This window comes from Rhineura floridana, chromosome 6 (assembly GCF_030035675.1).
Source record: "Rhineura floridana isolate rRhiFlo1 chromosome 6, rRhiFlo1.hap2, whole genome shotgun sequence".
NCBI classification, from domain to species: domain Eukaryota; kingdom Metazoa; phylum Chordata; class Lepidosauria; order Squamata; family Rhineuridae; genus Rhineura; species Rhineura floridana.
In genome coordinates, this window is record NC_084485.1 from 71,920,242 (window position 1) to 71,938,284 (window position 18,043).

At 46.4% G+C, this 18,043-nt stretch overlaps 1 protein-coding gene across 2 annotated transcripts in view; it reads right to left on the bottom strand.

The window, feature by feature from the left end:
- The window catches only part of ZNF76 (zinc finger protein 76), a 41,160-nt gene that overhangs the window by 7,350 nt on the left and 15,767 nt on the right, over positions 1–18,043 (bottom strand). For both annotated transcript variants that reach the window (XM_061632328.1, XM_061632327.1), the window contains exons 6-13: positions 10,908–11,024; positions 9,255–9,330; positions 8,815–8,940; positions 6,663–6,842; positions 6,026–6,256; positions 5,682–5,809; positions 2,937–3,092; positions 2,736–2,849 (exon numbers count right to left, since the gene is read on the bottom strand). In XM_061632328.1, coding sequence (XP_061488312.1) covers positions 2,736–2,849; positions 2,937–3,092; positions 5,682–5,809; positions 6,026–6,256; positions 6,663–6,842; positions 8,815–8,940; positions 9,255–9,330; positions 10,908–11,024 — 1,128 coding nt within the window. The remainder of the gene's footprint in view (positions 1–2,735; positions 2,850–2,936; positions 3,093–5,681; positions 5,810–6,025; positions 6,257–6,662; positions 6,843–8,814; positions 8,941–9,254; positions 9,331–10,907; positions 11,025–18,043) is intronic.

The following is an 18,043-nucleotide window of genomic DNA, read 5'->3' on the forward strand; positions in this document are numbered from 1 at the left end:
CAGCATCTGATTGTCCTGATGCGCAACCTATACTCTGGACAAGAGGCTACTGTAAGGACAGAATATGGAGAAACCGATTGGTTCCACATTGGAAAGGGTGTGAGATCGGGTTATATCTTATCACCCTATTTGTTTAATCTGTACGCAGAACATATCATACGGAAAGCAGGATTGGACCAAGATGAAGGAGGTGTGAAAATTGGAGGGAGAAACATCAATAATTTAAGATATGCAGATGATACCATACTCTTAGCAGAAACTAGTAATGATTTGAAACGAATGCTGATGAAAGTTAAAGAGGAAAGCACAAAAGCAGGACTACAGCTGAACTTCAAAAAGACTAAAGTAATGACAACAGAAGATTTGTGTAACTTTACAGTTGACAATGAGGACAATGAACTTGTCAAGGATTATCAATACCTCGGCACAGTCATTAACCAAAATGGAGAGAATAGTCAAGAAATCAGAAGAAGGCTAGGACTCGGTAGGGCAGCTGTGAAAGAACTAGAAAAGGTCCTCAAATGCAAAGATGTATCACTGAACACCAAAGTCAGGATCATTCAAACTATGGTATTCCCAATCTCTATGTATGGATGTGAAAGTTGGACAGTGAAAAAGGCGGATAAGAGAAAAATCAACTCATTTGAAATGTGGTGTTGGAGGAGAGCTTTGCGCATACCATGGACTGCAAAAAAGACCAATAATTGGGTGTTAGAACAAATTAAACCAGAACAGTCATTAGAAGCTAAAATGATGAAACTGAGGTTATCATACTTTGGACACATAATGAGAAGACAAGATTCACAAGAAAAGACAATAATGCTGGGAAAAACAAAAGGGAGTAGAAAAAGAGGAAGGCCAAACAAGAGATGGATTGATTCCACAAAGGAAGCCACAGACCTGAACTTACAAGATCTGAACAGGGTGGTTCATGACAGATGCTCTTGGAGGTCGCTGATTCATAGGGTTGCCATAAGTCGTAATCGACTTGAAGGCACATAACAACAACAACAACTTAAGCCTGGACCTTATCAGGAGCAGCTACAGACTGAAAGGTACTGCTGCAGGGGTGAGACTGTGCTGGAACCATCAAGGGCACAAGCTTTTATTTATTTATTTATTGCATTTGTATACCGCCCCATGGCCGAAGCTCTCTGGGTGGTTTTCCATTTGCTTTGCCCACCCACCCTTGCTCTTAGTGACATTTTTCTGGGGACTGTCCTTTACCAGGACGATAAATGCTTTTGGTTAGCTGTTGTTGCTTTTTAGAAATGCTAGGATTTTGTTAGCTTGATTTTTTGTAGATTGTATTGTTTTTATTTGTATTTTGTATTTGTGTTTTTCTATTTGTGTGTAAGCCGCCTTGGGGGCCTTTTTGGCCAAAAGGTGGCCTAGAAATAAACCGTAATATAACATTTTAAAACACTCACATGCACACTCTACAAGCAATCTTAACTGATGTGGAACAATCAAAGAATTCTGAATACAAGAAGGAAGCTACCGAGGTAAGAAAATGAGTAGAGTCTAGATGGGGTGCACACATTAAATGGGAGACAAGTGGAAAGCACAGCAAGGCAACGTAGAGACATGTGTGCAAAAAGAGTGGGTGGGGGGTGTTTTTTTTTGCTGCAGAGGTCTGCTCTCCCTCCTTCAGTCCTAAAAGGACACAAGTACCTGGTTGTAAATTAAATGTAGCTCATGCTTCAGATTGTGTCTCCTTTGTTTTTCAAGAACCTGCATTGTTCTGTGCTCAAACCTTTTGTGCATAGCAGTTTTTTTTTACACTTGAAAACCTGCTTTGTGTGACTGAGACAAAGGCTACCTAACCGGTGCAGTGCACAGCCCTGCTCCAAGATGGAGTGGATAGCTTCATGACTGACATAATGGTCAGCCAATCAATGCTCTAAAAAAAAAGTGGCTTCTGCTGCAAACTGGAAAAGCAGGTTTCCCCTGGGGGCAGCCTTGGGAAGGGGAAGGTAAGTGTGTCTAAAATGTGGAGAGCATAATTCCACAGTGCGCTCACCACTGAAATTATGTACACCTGTATTCACCCGTGGGGAGGGAGACAAAAGGCTCTCTTCCTACTTTATACAAACAACTGTGTCTGCAACACAATGTAAGTCTAATACTGACACTCCTACAAACATTTTTAAATCCGACATGCTGCATTTCTATACACACATGCAGTTTACTAGAACCTGGCACAAATGGCAAAGGAGTGGCTGACTATGATGGGGATTGACAGCCCTCACCAGTTATCTCAGACAACACATCACAAACATACTCTGGCAGGAGAATCAATGGCCAACCTAACACTTCTGGAAAGGTCTGAGTCCTGGATATTCCACACTCGGGCACAGTTGACATGACCCCTGAAACATGCACAGCGGGTACGAACCCTTTAAGAGGAGCATGATGGGGGATAGAGGGAGGAATCAATGCTGGGTGAACTAGGAGAGCTAGCCTAGGAATATACCTGTGGCCTTAAGCCTGGCAACCAAAAGGTCTTCTGTATCTTTAAAAGTTGTGCAGAGGCAAGGGAGAATTCCACCATGTGGTTTTTCCCATTACAGAGTTGTGAGAACACCTGCACTTGGCTGACTTTCTCTTCTCCTAAAGATACAGGATCAGTCTCAGGGACTGAACATGGCAACCCTACTTGTAGCAGAAAGGCGATGCAGAGAGAATCATAGAGGGCAGAATCTAACTCTAAGCAACACATGCATAGGAAATACCTGAACTGCAATGTGAGTGCCATTAGCTGTTGCCAGCACTGCCAACCGCTGATGGTGGATGGATGTTGTGGGTGAATCCTCAGATGCATTTGCCCCAGAAGCAACAACTGTAATCTGAAAAAGATCACATTACAGCCATTACATTTTAAAAAGCATTCCTCCAAACTATGTCCAAGAAAGACAGTTTGAAGAAATCTGTACCGGATGTATCTCGGTCCCATCGGCACCAATCAAAGTCACAGCATTTGCACCGCTTGTTGAAATCTGTTCCTGGGGCACTGATGCTACTGCGCCACTCTGTGTTACCATGGCGATATCACAGCCAAGTGCCTGCATGTCTTCATGAGACAGACTGACCTGCAAAGAGCAGATGAAAATGCAGTCAGGACAAATCACAGGCTACAGGTAACAAAGATAAATAAAAAATAAAGCCAGTTCATGGGCTAAGAGCATGGGGAATAAAAGCAGTGAAGTGAGAAAGGGCTGGTTGTCAAAGGTGTGTTCTTCATCTGAAATTGTGCTATACATTTCTGGGGAGATGTGGAACCATGATGTTACTCTGCTGGTTTACCAATCTTTGTGAGTATAGATTAGGCTAGACAGCTTTGTTATTTTTATCTGTGACTTGAACTCTCTCTGCCTTTTGTATTTTACCAAACCCTAGCGGTGTTTGGTTTAAGGAACTATTTCGCTGCTATACTTTTTACACATATTTTATTCTAATAAAACTACCTCTTATTTACCAGTGTGTGCTCATTTCAGGGGGGAATTGGCTCTGAATCCATCAATTAGCCACAGACTACCGTATATTTGGGTATTTTGCCTAAGGCTCCAAGACAAGGAGTGCATCTTTGGCTCTTGTCTTCTGGAATCCTTGGCAGGTCTATTTCTGCCACTTTGGGTTTCCCCAGAGTGGGTGACCAGGTTTCAGTGGTGGTGGCAGTCTACCAACCTTGCAGGGTTGTTGTTGGTTTACTTAGCCCTGGTAAGGGAGGCACAGGTTGTGCCTGGCCAGGGTCAATTACCCTCCTCGATCTCGCAGCGGCTTTTGATACTGTCGACCACAGTATCCTTCTACTTCGCCTGGAGGGATTGGGAATTGGAGGCACTGTATTACAGTGGTTCCGTTCCTTTCTCTCCGATAGGTACCAACAAGTAGCATTGGGGGAGGAGGTTTCAGACCTTTGGCCTCTCAATTGTGGTGTGCCACAGGGCTCTATCCTCTCTCCCATGCTATTTAACATCTATATGAAGCCGCTGGGGACAATCATCAGGAGATTTGGGCTGCAGTGTCATCAATATGCGGATGACACTCAGCTCTATCTCTCATTTAAATCTTCACCAGAGTCGGCTGTGGAGACCTTGTCCAAGTGCCTGGAATCAGTGAATGGATGGATGGGAAGGAACAAGCTGAAGCTGAATCCTGATAAGACCGAGGTACTACTTGTGGGGGACAAAGGAAGGTTGGGCGATATTGACCTGAAGTTCAATGGGGTGAGTCTACCCCTGAAGGACCAGGTCCGTAGCCTTCGGTTGTGCTTGATTCTAGGCTGTCCATGGAGGCTCAGATTTCGGCAGTGAGCCGGGCAGCCTGGTATCAACTACACCTCATACGAAGGCTGCAACCCTACCTTCCTGATCACCAGCTCCCACAAGTGGTACACGCCCTGGTCACCTCTCGTTTGGACTACTGTAATGCGCTCTACGTGGGGTTACCCTTGAAAATGGTTCGGAAATTACAACTTATACAAAACGCGGCGGCTCAATTACTTACGAATAGTCGCCGCCGGGATCACATCACACCAGTGTTGTTCGATCTACACTGGCTTCCAGTTGTTTTCCGAGCCCAATTCAAGGTGTTGGTATTGACCTTTAAATCCCTACACGGTTTCGGCCCAGTTTATCTCACGGAGCGCCTTCAATGCCACCAATTATGCCGCCCGACAAGATCGGCCACACAGGGCCTTCTCTCAATCCCGCCAACAAAACCAGCCAGATTGGCGGGTACTAGAGAGAGGGCATTCTCAGTGGCGGCCCCCACTCTTTGGAACTCCCTCCCACAAGATCTCCGGCACGCCTCTTCCCTAAATGTATTTCGGAAAGCCTTAAAGACCTGGCTCTTTCAACAGGCCTTCGGGGTTTCTGGGGAGGGTTAACTGCTATAACTGTAATGCCTCCTGCCCTCTTTTAATACTGTTGTTGCAGATTTATAGATTTGACACTGTTTTATATTGTATCACTGTATTTTATTAATTGTATTTTAATGATTTTGTACGTCGCCTAGAGTGGCCATTGGCCAGATAGGCGACACAGAAATTAAATTTATTATTATTATTACTATTATGGGTTTGGGAACTGAGTCCTGGTGGGAACTGGCAACATTTCTTGACAAGTTTGGCAAGGAGAATGTGTTACTATGGTTTCCTAGGAGATTGGAATCTCCAGTGCTAAAGTAATGAAATTCAATAATCAAAACCTTGTTTAATGCAGAAATAACTGGGAGAGGGGGGAGGCATACCTGAGATTAATACAATGCAGAATCGGGAACTATGTCACCATTAACAGACATATATCATAACAATGCTGCTCCATAATGTTTGTTTACCCAAACTGGTATGATTAGAATCTAGGTTTAAATTATGAGATGTTGAAAAGTTTCAGCAAGCACCTAATTCATGTTAAAACAAGAAAGCCCAAGCCCCAGTAACTGTAGACATCCTTCTAAAATGCCACAAAACCCTGGTCCTGTGACATACCAGCAACTAAGTACCTAGGATGGGGCCTAAAATGGATGTTGCAGGCAGATACACTATAGCAAAAGTTTAAGTTTAGAGCATTTTCAGGGTAAAGATTACCATTAGAATAATATAATCTGATCTGTCCTAGGTATCAAAACGTCAAGATTTTTACCTCTGGATTTAGTTTCAACTTCTGCAGACCCCATACCTGCTCTGCTCCATCCTGAGATACGAGAACTGCTGGCGTAGTCATGCAGTCCTCCTCCTCCTCCTCCTGTTCCACCTTCACAGAAACAATACACTGGTGTTTCAGTAAAGGCATAGTAATCGTGGCAACTGAGGGAACAAGGAAAGGGGGGTCAGTGGAAGTATCCTATTGAATGGGGGCACTGAAGTGGCCTTTAGAAAAGTCCCTGAAGGCAAGACAGGCACAGCAAAAAGGAGTATGCAAAGATTAGGAAGCAGAAGGCTGAAGAGCAATGAGCTGGAAAGTGACAAGAATATATAAGCCTAAGATGTGAAGCTTCCCACAAAACTCTAGCACCTACTAACCTCTCATTTGCTGCTCATAGAGGGCCTGTTCGCTCTCTTCTGTGGCCTCCAGCTCCCCATGCCCTGTGCGCTTGTGCATAGCCAAGGTAGAGGTCTGGCGGTAGGTTTTGCCACAGATGTTGCAGGTGTATGGCTTGCAATGTGTGTGAACCACATGATGTTTGTAAAGGCTAGAATATTCAGTAAAGCGTTTTCCACAGCCTGGTACCAAGCAGGCATATGGCTTCTCCCCTGGAACATAAGCAAATACAGAAGGGTAGGTCTCTCACTTCATGGCATAAAATAAGGTTGCAACCCTAAAACACACTTACTAGGAAATAAGCCTCACTGAACACAGCGGGTTTTACTTCCAAGCAAACATACATAATACTGCACTGTAAGAATACAGTAAGCAAGGGGGGGATTCAAACCTCACTCCACTGGCTTTACAGTACTAGTTCAACACACCTTTTCTTTTTCCTTGTCATTTTACTGATGTGGACCCATTCAACTGAGCAAGCCTAGTATAGTTTGTTTCCACATGGATCCCCAGAATCCAGAAATGTGTCACTGGTCTCGTCTGCTAAATTGTCCACCCAAGTTCAATCAAATGTCACCACCCCCAAAGACTCTGAAAGTATACCATGCCCAAGATTACCTGTATGGATTCTCATATGGTTCTTGTAGTTGGTGGCACTAGTGAACCCTCTCCCACAGTTGCGCTCTGGGCATGTATACGGTCGCTCACCAGTATGTGTCCGGATGTGGACCTTGCGTATATTGGAGGTGGTGAAAGAGCGGCCACAGCCTTCAAAAGGGCATCTGAAGGGCCTCTCACCTTCAGAGGAAGGAAGGAAGAGAAGGCATCTTCAGTGAACCAGTGATAGCACTGACACTTCAAGACACTCTTTCCTTTAAGTGCACAATACATCTACGCTAAAGTTGTGCGAATACCATACTGTCAAGCTGGGCAGGACAATGGCAGGGGTCTTCTATCTTCATTACAGTTTCAAAGAGCCAGATATTATAACATATGTGAAGCTATTACTAGCAAGACAGCTTAGAAGGCCCTCAGTTATTTCCCTCAGATAGCTACAACTTGAACAGTGCCTCATTCTAGATCAGGAGTGGGGAACCGATTCTGGCCAGTGGGCTGGATACTATTCTCCACAAACAGCCCAAAGGTCAAGTTTGACTGCTGGGCATCAATCACCTGATGTCACAATGAGATCAGGTGACCTGTTTTTGCCCACATGGTTTGAAATCAAACCACAGACAAAAAACTGTATGCAACACTTCCCAAGCACCATCAGCTGATGAGTCTTTGCAGTCACTGCCAATCAGCCGATTAGTGGTGCCTGCAAAGCCCCTTTCATCCAAGCCCCATCTTTACCTGCCCCACACCTGATGTCATATGACATCAGGGGTAAGGCAAATGGGCTTGACAGAAACAGCTTGGCAGGCCAAATGGGGAGGGCTAGTGGCCTAATTAGGCCTGCAAGCTGGAGGTTCCTTACCGCTCTTGTAGACACTGGAGGCAGGGATGGAGAACATTTGTCTGTCAGTGTCTTATTTTACAAAGTGACTAGTGGGCTACATCAAAGATGCACTAACAAGCTCACACAGGCATCGACACTCTCCCTTTCTCTCAGTACTACCAGCTGGGATCTGTGCAGCTCCAAGAGGGCACAACTACTGGGAATGGAAATGAGGAAAGCATCCTTGTTCCCTGTGGTGCTTCTCCCTGCCTTTCTAAGCAGCTCTTATCTCAGAAGCCCTACCCTGAGCTTAGGTGGCTAATAATACTGTTAACGGGAACAACAGTTGGAAGGGGCTTGGTGGAGAGCACATATTTTGTCTCATAAATCTGAGTTTCTCCATTCTGACTAAGGGTTTAGGCAGGAAAGCATACTAATCTCAAGTGGCTGACAACACAGGAATGTATTTGCCAAGAAATGTGCTGCGATAGTCTTGTTTGAATGTCCTAGTGCTGTAAATCAAGACAGGCAGCAGCTCATTTTTCAGGGCATCACTTATTTTCATGTATTCTTAATTGTGGTAGCCTATGGCTTTGAGCAATAAAAATTCATTTCATTTCATTTCTTAATTATGATAGTTTCCTTTTTAAAAGAAACCAGAGATTATCATCAAATGGAGAGGGAGAGAGAATGAGAGATCATGTTTGCTAGCATATCTGTTCCTAGACTATTCCTGTGAGCATTCATGGTCCCAACTCATAAGGAGCCTACATGCATCCAGCAGGCTTTCCTTCTGCAGACATGCCCCCTAATGTGTAGAAAGAGAGGCAGCGGGGATGACACTGCTTGCTCACTCTCTCTTCACGTGATGTTATATATGGAGATAAAACAACTGAATAAAACTTAGGTCTCTAATCCTCCCAGCTATGCTAAATGAAGCTTCAAACAAAGCTTTCAATAATGTGGAAGAAAAATATTTTTGTTCCCAGCACAAATCTTTCCCATTGCTCCAAAGATTCCTTGCTTCTCTTCCTCTGACCTTTAGCACACCCGCCTTTGCCAAAGTTCTAAACCACACCAAAACTCAAACACTGTGCTAAAAATTATGCAAATGAAGTACATTTATATACATTTGCACAATTTATTCTGGATCAAAAAATATGGAATTCTTTGGTACAGAATCTGGACTTAAAACAAAAAATGAGTACATCTTTTGATTCCATTTGGAATATTGGGTCTTGTTGTCGTCGTTGCCCCCCCCCCCGCTTTTCTTGTTAAGACTTCAGTTCCTGGTTAGCCCTGAATTAAAATAATCAGCACAGCAGCACACACCAGTATGCGTCCGGATATGTTTTTGCAGGTCTCCAGAAGTTTTGAAGGCTTTGGTGCATAAATCTTCTGGGCACTTGTATGGCTTCTCGCCCGTGTGGGTTCTCACATGGCTCTTCAGGCTATATCCTGTAAGGGACAAAGTCATGCAAGGTTAGCACCATCACAAGGTGGTGCAAGCAACACAACAACACAAAGAACCTTCCCCAGATACAGCACATTGACTACAGGAAGTTTCCGGTAAGCCAGGTGGCCTTGCTCACCAAAAACTATACCTTTTGTCTTGCACTTAATTTCATCTCTTCATCCTTTTGAGTTCAATACTTTTCAGGTTACTGCAACTGGATCGTCATCTTTAGACCTGCATAACTCCACTAGAGGAACAGAATCTTTTGTTCTTGACATTTTATGGTGTCTCATGACAAATGACCTACAAGTGTTACCTGTAGCAAAGGTTTTCCCACAGCTTGAAAAGTCACATCTGTATGGACGATCACCTGTATGAATCCGCTCATGCACCTGTAGAGAAATACACAAGAAAGCCGAGCCTCAGGTAAACTGCCTGGGGCAACGCCAATTTGGAATATAGAAGCAGAGGGGAGGAGAGATTTACACTCTCTTAACTCCACTGTATCAGATCCTATCCATTCCCCCAGAACTATTCTGAGAGAGTGTTTTGTTTTAGCTTGCATTGGTGAATTGTCATCTAGAAGGGCTATGTGACTTTAAGGCAGGGGTGGAGAATCATTTTCAGTCCAAGGGCCACATTCCCTTCTGGGAAACCTTCCAGTGGTGGATGGGGCCGGAGCAATAGTGGGCGGTGGAATTCATGTAAAGTTTACCCAGATACGGCGTTAGCATAGTTTCCGCACAAACTTCTCTCTAGCCTCCACCCAGACAAGCAAGCGTCATTAACAGAGTTCAAGGCCGCACTCCAGGCAGGCAGAGCACAAGGCAGGGCCAGGAAGGGTATGGCTTGGGGAGAGTTCGAAGGGCCAGACAGAGAAGCTTGGAGAGCCACATTTGGCCCCTAGGACTGAGGTTCTACACCCCTGCTTCAAGGTTTGCAAAGACGAGAGATTCCAACTGTTGTGTAAGCTGTGTGCATGTTAATATTTTAAATGATACTTTAAAACAGGAGTAGCCAATAGGGCTGTGCACAGACGCCCCATCCACCCCATGGCTCCAATCTGGAGGGGGGGCATCACCTGCCTTGGGTTGACCCGGGGACCACCTACCCTGGCTCAGAGACACTCCCAAATAAGTTTGGGGGAGCATGGCTCATGTTTAATTGGGGCAAAGGAACCCTAATTAAACATATGGTGGGGAGGGGGAGCGGAAAGGAAACGTTGCATCTCCCCCTTCCCTGACTGAGAGCAGGGCCCATTTATCCTTGGCAATGCTGTTTTGTAAAGAAAGCCCCTTAGAAAAGAGCACCCAGACCCTCGGAAGCTTGCTGCCTCTGCTCATCAGACAAGAACAAGAGCTGCAGCTGCCTCTTCTTCCTGCCTAATGCCCCACCCCAAGAGCCCCGGGTTGCTCTTGGTCATTAAATCCAACCCACAACAATCCGTGGCTGTCAGAACCGACTCGGCCAAGGCTCAAAAGTGTCCACTTGGGCCCAATTTGGCTTGGGCCATGGCCAAATCTGGTGCGCAGCCCTAGTAGCCAACATGGTCCTTTCCAGATGTTTTTGGACTCCTGCTCCCATCAGCCCCAGCCAGTATGGCCAATAGGGATGATGGAAGTTGGAGTCCAACAACATCAACACCCTACCCTAGCAACAGTTAGGCTGGACTAATACAATTACTTCTTGCTGCTCATTTCTAGTGCCACTAGCCCCTCTTTGCTAACACACAGCATCAAGGGAGCCAGTACCAACTCTGTGCTAAAATTTCTATAGCTCTGCCTAAGCCCCTCCTTTCTGCCTCCTAGCTCCCAGCACTACCAGAGTCACTGCACACTGACAACTGAAAACTGTGCACACTGACAACTCTGCAGTGCTCGTGATTTCCCATTATGGCCACAGCAGAGCTTTCAGTCCTCTAAATGGCAGTATTACAAGCTTACATTAGGCTGAAGGTAGAATGACTTACCTTCAAGTGGTGGGATGTAGTAAATAGGCGGCTACAACCACTGTACCCACAACAATAAGCTCTATCAGGAACCTTGGATCCCTTTCCATTGCTCTCCACTTCCTCCTCCTGGAAGCCCTGTTAGGCAACATAAAGAGATTAAGCCTGAAGGACACCTGCAACTGATCTTTCCCTCTCACATATATTATAAACACCCCTCCCAAAAGCAGAGTCATATTGCCAGACAAAGCACAACTATCAGGCGGATCCACAGTTGGCTCCAGAATCGTACTCAAAGAGTGCTTATCAATGGTTCCTTCTCAAACTGGGCGGAAGTAACAAGTGGGGTACCACAGGGCTCGGTCCTGGGCCCAGTGCTCTTCAACATTTTTATTAACAACTTGGATGAGGAGGTACAGAGCATGCTTATCAAATTTGCAGATGATACAAAATTGGGGGGCATAGCTAATACTGTGGAAGACAAAAAGAAAATTCAAAGGGACCTTGATAGGTTGGAGCATTGGGCTGAAAACAACAGAATGAAATTCAACAGGGAGAAATACAAAGTTCTACACTTAGGAAAAAGAAACCAAATGCACAGTTATAAGATGGGGGACCCTTGGCTCAGCAATACGACATGTGAAAAGGATCTTGGAATTGTTGTTGATCACAAGCTGAATATGAGCCAACAGTGTGATGTGGCTGCAAAAAAGGCAAATGCTATATTAGGCTGCATTAACAGAAGTATAGTTTCCAAATCGCATGAAGTATTAGTTCCCCTCTATTCAGCACTGGTTAGGCCTCATCTTGAATACTGCATCCAGTTCTGGTCTCCGCACTTCAAGAAGGATGCAGACAAACTGGAACAGGTTCAGAGAAGGGCAACAAGGATGGTCAGGGGACTGGAAACAAAGCCCTAGGAGGAGAGACTGAAAGAACTGCGCATGTTTAGCCTGGAGAAGAGAAGACTGAGGGGAGATATGATAGCACTCTTCAAGTACATGAAAGGTTGTCACATATAGGAGGGCCAGGATGGGCTCAAGTTGCAGGAAGCCAAATTTCAACTGGACATCAGGAAAAACTTCCTAACTGTTAGAGCCCTATAACAATGGAACCAATTACCTAGAGAGGTAGTGGGCTCTCCGACACTGGAGGCATTCAAGAGGCAGCTGGACAGCCATCTGTTGGGAATGCTTTGATTTGAGCAGGGGGTTGGACTTGATGGCCTTATAGGCCCCTTCCAACTCTACTATTTGATGATTCTGTGGAGTCAGGAGTGCTGTATATTTGTTTTAAGACACTCTGGGGGCCAACAGCAGTGGATGGGCACGATATAACTTTTAAAAATAAATACAGTTAATACTCATTTATCATTTCTGTAGATTTATAATGTGCAATGTGATTTACCCATCTTTGTGTTGTTCATTTTAACAGCAACCACATGAGGTAATACTATTTTATGGATGAGAAGCTGAGCACAATCAGAATGACTTATCTAAGACCACTCCTAGTGGCTGGGTATACATAGATCTCCCAGGTCCAGAATCCTAGGTAGGAACTGCAGTTCCTCTATTCCTTTGTTTCCTAACTCATAAAGCACTAATGAGCACCTTTGTTTCCTAACTCATTTACATCACCCAAGAATTTTGATGTTTCATTCTGTTTACAGAACCATCTAACTTCCTGAATAAATGCATTACAAAAGACCAAAGTACCCTGCATCCATAATTCACCCTGCATGCATATCACACATGTAATCTTGTCCAAGCCTTACAAAATGCAACTGATCTCTTGACCATATCATGGCATTGTGATATAAGCAAATTAAATCTTCCGAACTTCAGAGTCATAGTCATGCTAATAATGAAATTCACGTTTAGTAAGAACTGGAAAATCTCAGAACACTTGAAGCCAAAGCTGCACGCTGTAAAAGTGGGAGTGGAGGAAGCAAATACATGAACTAACACAGGCCAGTAGATTCACTTCTCAGCTGGAATTGCTGATCTGTGCAATGGAGGTAACAGTAGCTACCTCAACAGGCTGTTGCAATGATCTAGTTAACCCTAAGGGTAAGGCAGACTATAAATAAAAGGCTATAATGTTAGCAAGAGGAACATGGTGAATAAAGATTACACCAATGGCAAATAAGGCTCCTCGTTTGGAATATGTAATCCTGGATCTACTGGCAATGTAACATTATGAAGCACAAACTTGTGAAAGAACATTGCAGGGATTATTGGTCTGAAAGTGGCAGATGTTAGCCACTCCCTCTTCTTCCTCACAGGCCTGCAAGGCAGACTCTTTAACATCTTCAACCAGCCATGTGTGTAGCATTGAATAAACAATTTGCCTAAGCATTCTTTCATAAGTTGCTGTCAACTATAAGGGTGCACTAATATGCAGTGGCAGAGGAGTTAGGACTTTGCCTGACTTATGGTTACACTGGCAATTATGTCTATACTTTGACATACAGTTGAAACAATCCCGTTCCGTGCCCGGTACCTGCCGGGCAAAAGGGGCGTGTTTGCGGCTGCTGCCGAAGCCAGGCCGCCATCAAGGGTGTGTGCGTGCGCACGTGGCGCGCCAGCGCGCCGTCGTGACGCACAGTAAGGAGGCGGGGCAGCTGAAGGCCATTTAAGGCCACTCCACCAGCCTCCCGCCCTCCTTTGAATTTTGGCGGCGGAGGCCTTGTGGCGGCGGCTGCTGCGCGCCGCGGGGAGCCTTCCGGCCGCGGCGGGCCCTTTGGTGCGCCGGCCTAGCGGGGGCAGCGGCGGCAGCGGGACGCGAGGGGCCTTGGGGCCGCGGCGAGGCTCGGGAGGCCTTACGGCCACGGCGAGGCCTTTGATGGGCCGGCCTCGCGGCTGCGACGAGGCACATGGGGACTTCCAGCGGCGGCGAGGCACGGGAGGACTTTCAGCCGCGGTGAGGCCTCTGATGGGCCGGCCTTGCGGCTGCGACGAGACGCGTGAGGACTTTCAGCCGCAGCGGGGCACGGGTGGCTTTCCAGTTACGGTTTCAGTTTCAGTTACCCCTGAGGAAGAATCTTTATTCAGAACATGTCAGGCCTAAACAAACTGCACTGCTATGGGGGCACCTTTGATGCTCTTCTGCTCTCTCCTGTTTCTTTCCTTCAAACTATCACCTTCTGATTCCATCATTTATCATAGAAATAATGTTTGGGATTAAGGGAAACACAACAACCTACTTCTAGTTAAATAGTACCCTAGACTTTCTATCATAAACCTGGAATATGTGGAGTAGGGGGAGAGACAATGTTTAAAATTTAATTCTATGCTGATAGTAAAAGAGAGATTGAAAAGGCCAAATATGTCTTGCAACCCAGGGCATGTGTGTCTGTGTTTTAAGTATGCAGAGAGAAATGTTTACTTTAGCTGAAGGTGAATTACAGTCAGCATTTTTATGGATTAAATATAATTTGAAAAGAACAGTAGGGGAAAAGGTTATTTTAAGGATTTTCTATTTAAACTAAACAAAATATTTATGCAGGCAGGCTTCTGTGCAGAACATAGAGGCAAGTATTCATGGAGAGCTCCTGTCTGTTTCTCTAAGCATAGTAATGCAGCAGGTAAAGGGATGATGCATAGACGAAGAGCTGTCTCTCTCCTCTCCTATGTATTTAGGTCCAGTTCCACACCTTATGTGGCAATTGACATTGCCACTTGCTCACTACATGTCTCTCACAATGCTGTAATGGGTGGCAAACCTCCAGTTAGGGCCAGGAGATACTTCTATTGGGGTCCCCTGCCCATTACAGAAAGCAAAATAGGAATAGACTCCTTTTCTTGATACTGAAGTGTATTTTTAGTTTAAACTAAATGTTACTTTTCAGTTACCAATTACCTAGAGAGGTAGTGGGCTATCTGACACTGGGGGCATTCCAGGGGCAGCTGGAGAGGGGATGCTTTTATTAAGGGATGTACTGAGAAGGCCATCCCACTTCCTCACTGTTTTGCAAACCAGGAAAGTTCAGAGAAGGGGTTAGTCAATTAGGGAGAACTTGAGATGAGAGCCCCCCCCCCAAAAAAAAAAAAAAAAAAAATTGCCTGCACTCCCACACCCTTCTGCTGCCTGTGGCCGCCACTTCTTTTGCAGAATAACCTAGAAAGATGCTCTGTCATAACGTAGCGGCCATTTGGATTGGAGCAATGCAATGTAATTACAAAGAGCAGAGGCTTTCTGATGAGGGTGGGGGGCAGCTGGAGACAGAAAGGAGGCTGCAGGAGCCAGTAGGGACCCCCAGTTAGTGCTGCAACCTCACCTCCAAAACTACTTCAACTCCAAATGCAAAGGGAACTCATCCCCCCTTTTTTCACTGTCAAGCTTCTCCCCCCCCCAAATACGTTCTTCAAAACCCAGGTAAAAATATATGAACCTTTCCATCAGTTAAGTCCCATAAACCTCTGTCCTAAGACCCATTTAATCTGTGGTATTCTGAGTAAACACACATAGGATTCTGCTGTATGTGTGCAATCACATGCACCCTTCCAGGGGAAGAAGTAACGATACACTCGGGGATTTTCTCATAAGTAAGTATGCATAGAATTGGTCCAATTCATATTTCTCTGAGTAAATTATTTAAACATAATGGAATTAATCACGTGCAGGCTGCACATTTGCTTGCATCTTCTCTTTAGCTAGTTTACAAACTGGTCTGTAGATAAGGTGCCCACCTTTTTTACAGGCCTCTAGTCCTGTGCTTTTAAGAGTCATCTGATCTGCAGACATTAGAAGATGACATTGCTTAACTCCATGCCATCTAATAACTGCTGAATACGAACCTGCTATTAAAGGCACAACAACAAGCCAGAAGGATATGTGGGGCCAGGGCCCCCCAAAGGAGTGGGAAGCAGCCCCCAGCAGAGGCTGCTTGAGAAAAGTGTCCCTTCCCAGCTACGCTCGAGGGCTATGGACCTTGCTTGCAGACTGCCCAGTTATGGGGAGACTCATTTTATGATGTGGTTTTTCTTTATTATGCAGTTTTCCGGATCCTATGGACGCACTGGTCCAGGGGACAATTGATGAAGACACACAGTTGGGCAGGGTTATTGGCCCCTTCCCATCATCCCCTACCTCTGCTCTCTCAGTGCCCCCCCTGTATAGTGCCCAAAGTGGCAGTGGGCAAAGTCTACCTGATTCACCATCCGTCATACAAGTGGGGTCAGTCAGTGATGGCTTCATACCAGATAGTCTATGCACAGTGCACTACACTTCATTCAATATAGTGCGCACCTGTGGCAGAGATGCCTTATGGGCAAGTGTGGCAGCTAATCTGCCTGCGTTGCCAGCTGTTACACATGGTGGATTTTGAGCTGCTGAGTTTTGCCTTTTAGGTCAACTATGCAGCAGAGCATTACCTATGGGCTGCTGTATTCTTGCATGGAGCACTTCAGCCCCTTCTGGGAAGGGACAGCCAGGAGACGAGAGGCCCCAGAAGCGGTGGGGCACTATTTTCATGATGTCCAGTTCTCGGGTAGGGCAGACTTTGGGTGCATGTTAGCGCTTGATGGCACAGTTTATAGCGTAGCTATGAACTGGGGAGTTCTTTTGGCAGCTGGGAAAGTGGAGGATCCTGCCCCAGTGTTCACCTTCCAGGGTATTAAAATCGACTTTTGGACCCAGGGCTGCAGGCTGCCTGGAAAAAGCTTGAATTGTTGCAGATCAAGATCCTGAAGTTTTCAGGGGCTGGGAAAGTGTTTGCTTTCTGCCCTTCAGGTATTGGGGGCCTTCTGTGGTGGGGTTTATAGTGCCATAACAGGGATTTCACAGCCTCACCACAGGTTCAGGGTTTTGGCTGCCTTATGCGCCAACCTGCGGTGTGGCCCCCTCCGTTCCTGCAGTGCGTCAGTGGTGTTCCAGTTAGAGGAAGGACCGACTCTGCTAGTCCCATACCGCATACTGGGAGATGGGGGAGGGGAGTCAGAGATGGTCAGGGCAGGAGGGGACTCCTGGGAGTTGGGGGGATGGCAGGGGCTATGCAAAGCGTGGCCTATTCCTAGGAATCTCGTCCTGGAATTCATCACAGATGGTAGGAGTAAAGCTTGTCTGCCAGTGTGTCGCAAGGTAGGCTTGCAGGGGGCCTTTAGGACCATTCACATGTCTTGGGATATGTCATGTGCTGGCCAGCTGGCCCATGCACACCCCCATACCCCTTATCCTCACCCTCCATGTTCACCTGACCCGCCAGGGATTGTTGATCAGGGAGGTGCCCTGTGACCATCATGCTTCAAAGCTCAGCGGTTACATGTAGCACCCCTCACACTTAATTTTGGAGCCTTCCGGATGGGGGGTGGGGGTGTTTGGGGCCAGGTCAGACTTCCCTTCGAGCCATCCTGGGGTCCAAGGTTTGTTTCCAGGCAGACCAGGGGTACAAGAGTCATTCCACATTATTTTACCCTCCCCTGGACTGGACACTTCCCCATGACGGCGACATAGTGTTTTTGGCCGGAAGCTATAGGCCTGGCTGCCTGATATTCAGGGGGAGGGATCTTCCCTCATAAAGTTTCGGTCTAGTGTCGCGATGCCTGGGAGCGGACCCATGGGGGTTTGAGGGCCATGCCCCTCCGGAATTGGGGTTGCCTACCCGGCAGTGGAATTGCCTACCTGGGACGGTCTATTTGGTTTTTGTATATGCAGGTGCAGGCCGCTAGGAGGTGGAAGTAGGGGGCGCATGGAATACATTCACCCCAGGGGCGAGTCTGAAGGTCTGGGACCCAACTGTTCACGATTGTTTCTGTTTTTGGCAGGTTGCTGGACGGGGATGGAGCAGATGCGCAGTCTACTCTGCAGCCATGGCATGAGCTCATAGGCTGGCCTTGGGGCCGCAAACGCACATTGGTTCACAGCTGGGCCTCTGATGGTGGGCCATGGTTTGGTGACTGGGTTGACAGAGTATGCGCTGGAATGGTCTCCTACCCATGTCGTTCCAGCAGGGTTCAGGGCAGAAGGTTACTGAAGGGCAAGACATGTGAGAACATGCAGTTGAGGCCACAATAGCCTCTGGTCGTCTGCTATGGTCAGACAGGAAGGGCAAGGCCCTCAGTGGCAGGCATGTGAGGACATGCAGCTGAGGCCTTGGTAGCCTCGGGTCGTCTGCTGTGGTCAGACATGGAGGGCAAGGCCCTCAGTGGCAGGCATGT